At 65.6% G+C, this 754-nt stretch overlaps 1 protein-coding gene across 2 annotated transcripts in view; it reads right to left on the bottom strand.

Moving 5' to 3' along the window:
* G6PC3 (glucose-6-phosphatase catalytic subunit 3) overlaps positions 1-754 on the bottom strand; it is a 7,200-nt gene extending 6,446 nt beyond the window's left edge. Inside the window, exon 1 of one of the 2 annotated variants that reach the window (XM_008053563.2) lies at positions 318-754. In XM_008053563.2, the coding sequence (XP_008051754.1) occupies positions 318-535 (218 nt within the window). In that variant the 5' untranslated portion in view covers positions 536-754. The remainder of the gene's footprint in view (positions 1-317) is intronic. The other variant, XM_021710201.1, reaches the window with a different exon arrangement.

Here is a 754-nt window from a genome sequence, read left to right as displayed (position 1 = left end):
ACAGATTCCCAGCCCCTTCCCTGGAGTTTCGAAATCAGTAGGTCTGAGGTGGGGATGGGGTATTTGCATTTTAGACACGCCCCCTGGGTGACTACTCCGATCCTGGCAGTGTGGGGAACACCGGTATAAGAGGTAGGAGGGAAGGACTCTGCGGTCTGAGTCCAAGATGCACAAAGATGCTCAAAACGGAAAACCAGGGTCTACGGAGAAGGGGTGAGAAGGCCCTCGACTCAGCTGCCGAGAGAGGCCAGGGCTTACACGGGACTCAGGGCCCTCGGGGGTGGGGACTGGAATGCCGGAGGGCTTCGCTGTCTCACCACTTGAAGACGAGGTTGAGCCACTCGGTGATGAGGCTGATCCAGAGCACCGCGACGCCCACGCGACGAGAGGCATAGTAGGCCGCGGGGAAGTAGAACAGAAAGAGGATCTTGGGATCGCCCAGAAAGGTGACCCACAGCCACACGCTCTCCAGCCAGGGCAGCTGGTTCTGCAGCGCCTCGGCCATGGCGATGCCCGCGCCCAGCGTGGACTCCATGGCGACCCGGCGGCCGGCCGGCCGGGGCTTGCTCAAGGGCGAAAGCCGGGGAGGCCAGGCGACGGCGAAGCGCCTCCAGCGTCTACCTGCACCCCTCCGAAGCCCACCCTGGCGAGCCCCAGGCCCCGCCCTCCCCGCGCGTGCTCGGTTCCAAGCCCCGCCCCCGGCCGTCCCAGCTCGTGCGCGCCACGCCCTCAGCCGCTGTTTCCTCCGGCGCCC

Source organism: Carlito syrichta, unplaced genomic scaffold, assembly GCF_000164805.1.
Source record: "Carlito syrichta isolate Samal-C Ts95f unplaced genomic scaffold, Tarsius_syrichta-2.0.1 Scaffold288286, whole genome shotgun sequence".
NCBI classification, from domain to species: Eukaryota; Metazoa; Chordata; class Mammalia; order Primates; family Tarsiidae; genus Carlito; species Carlito syrichta.
Note: the sequence above shows the minus strand (reverse complement) of the source record. Positions and strands in the feature narration are given on the sequence as shown.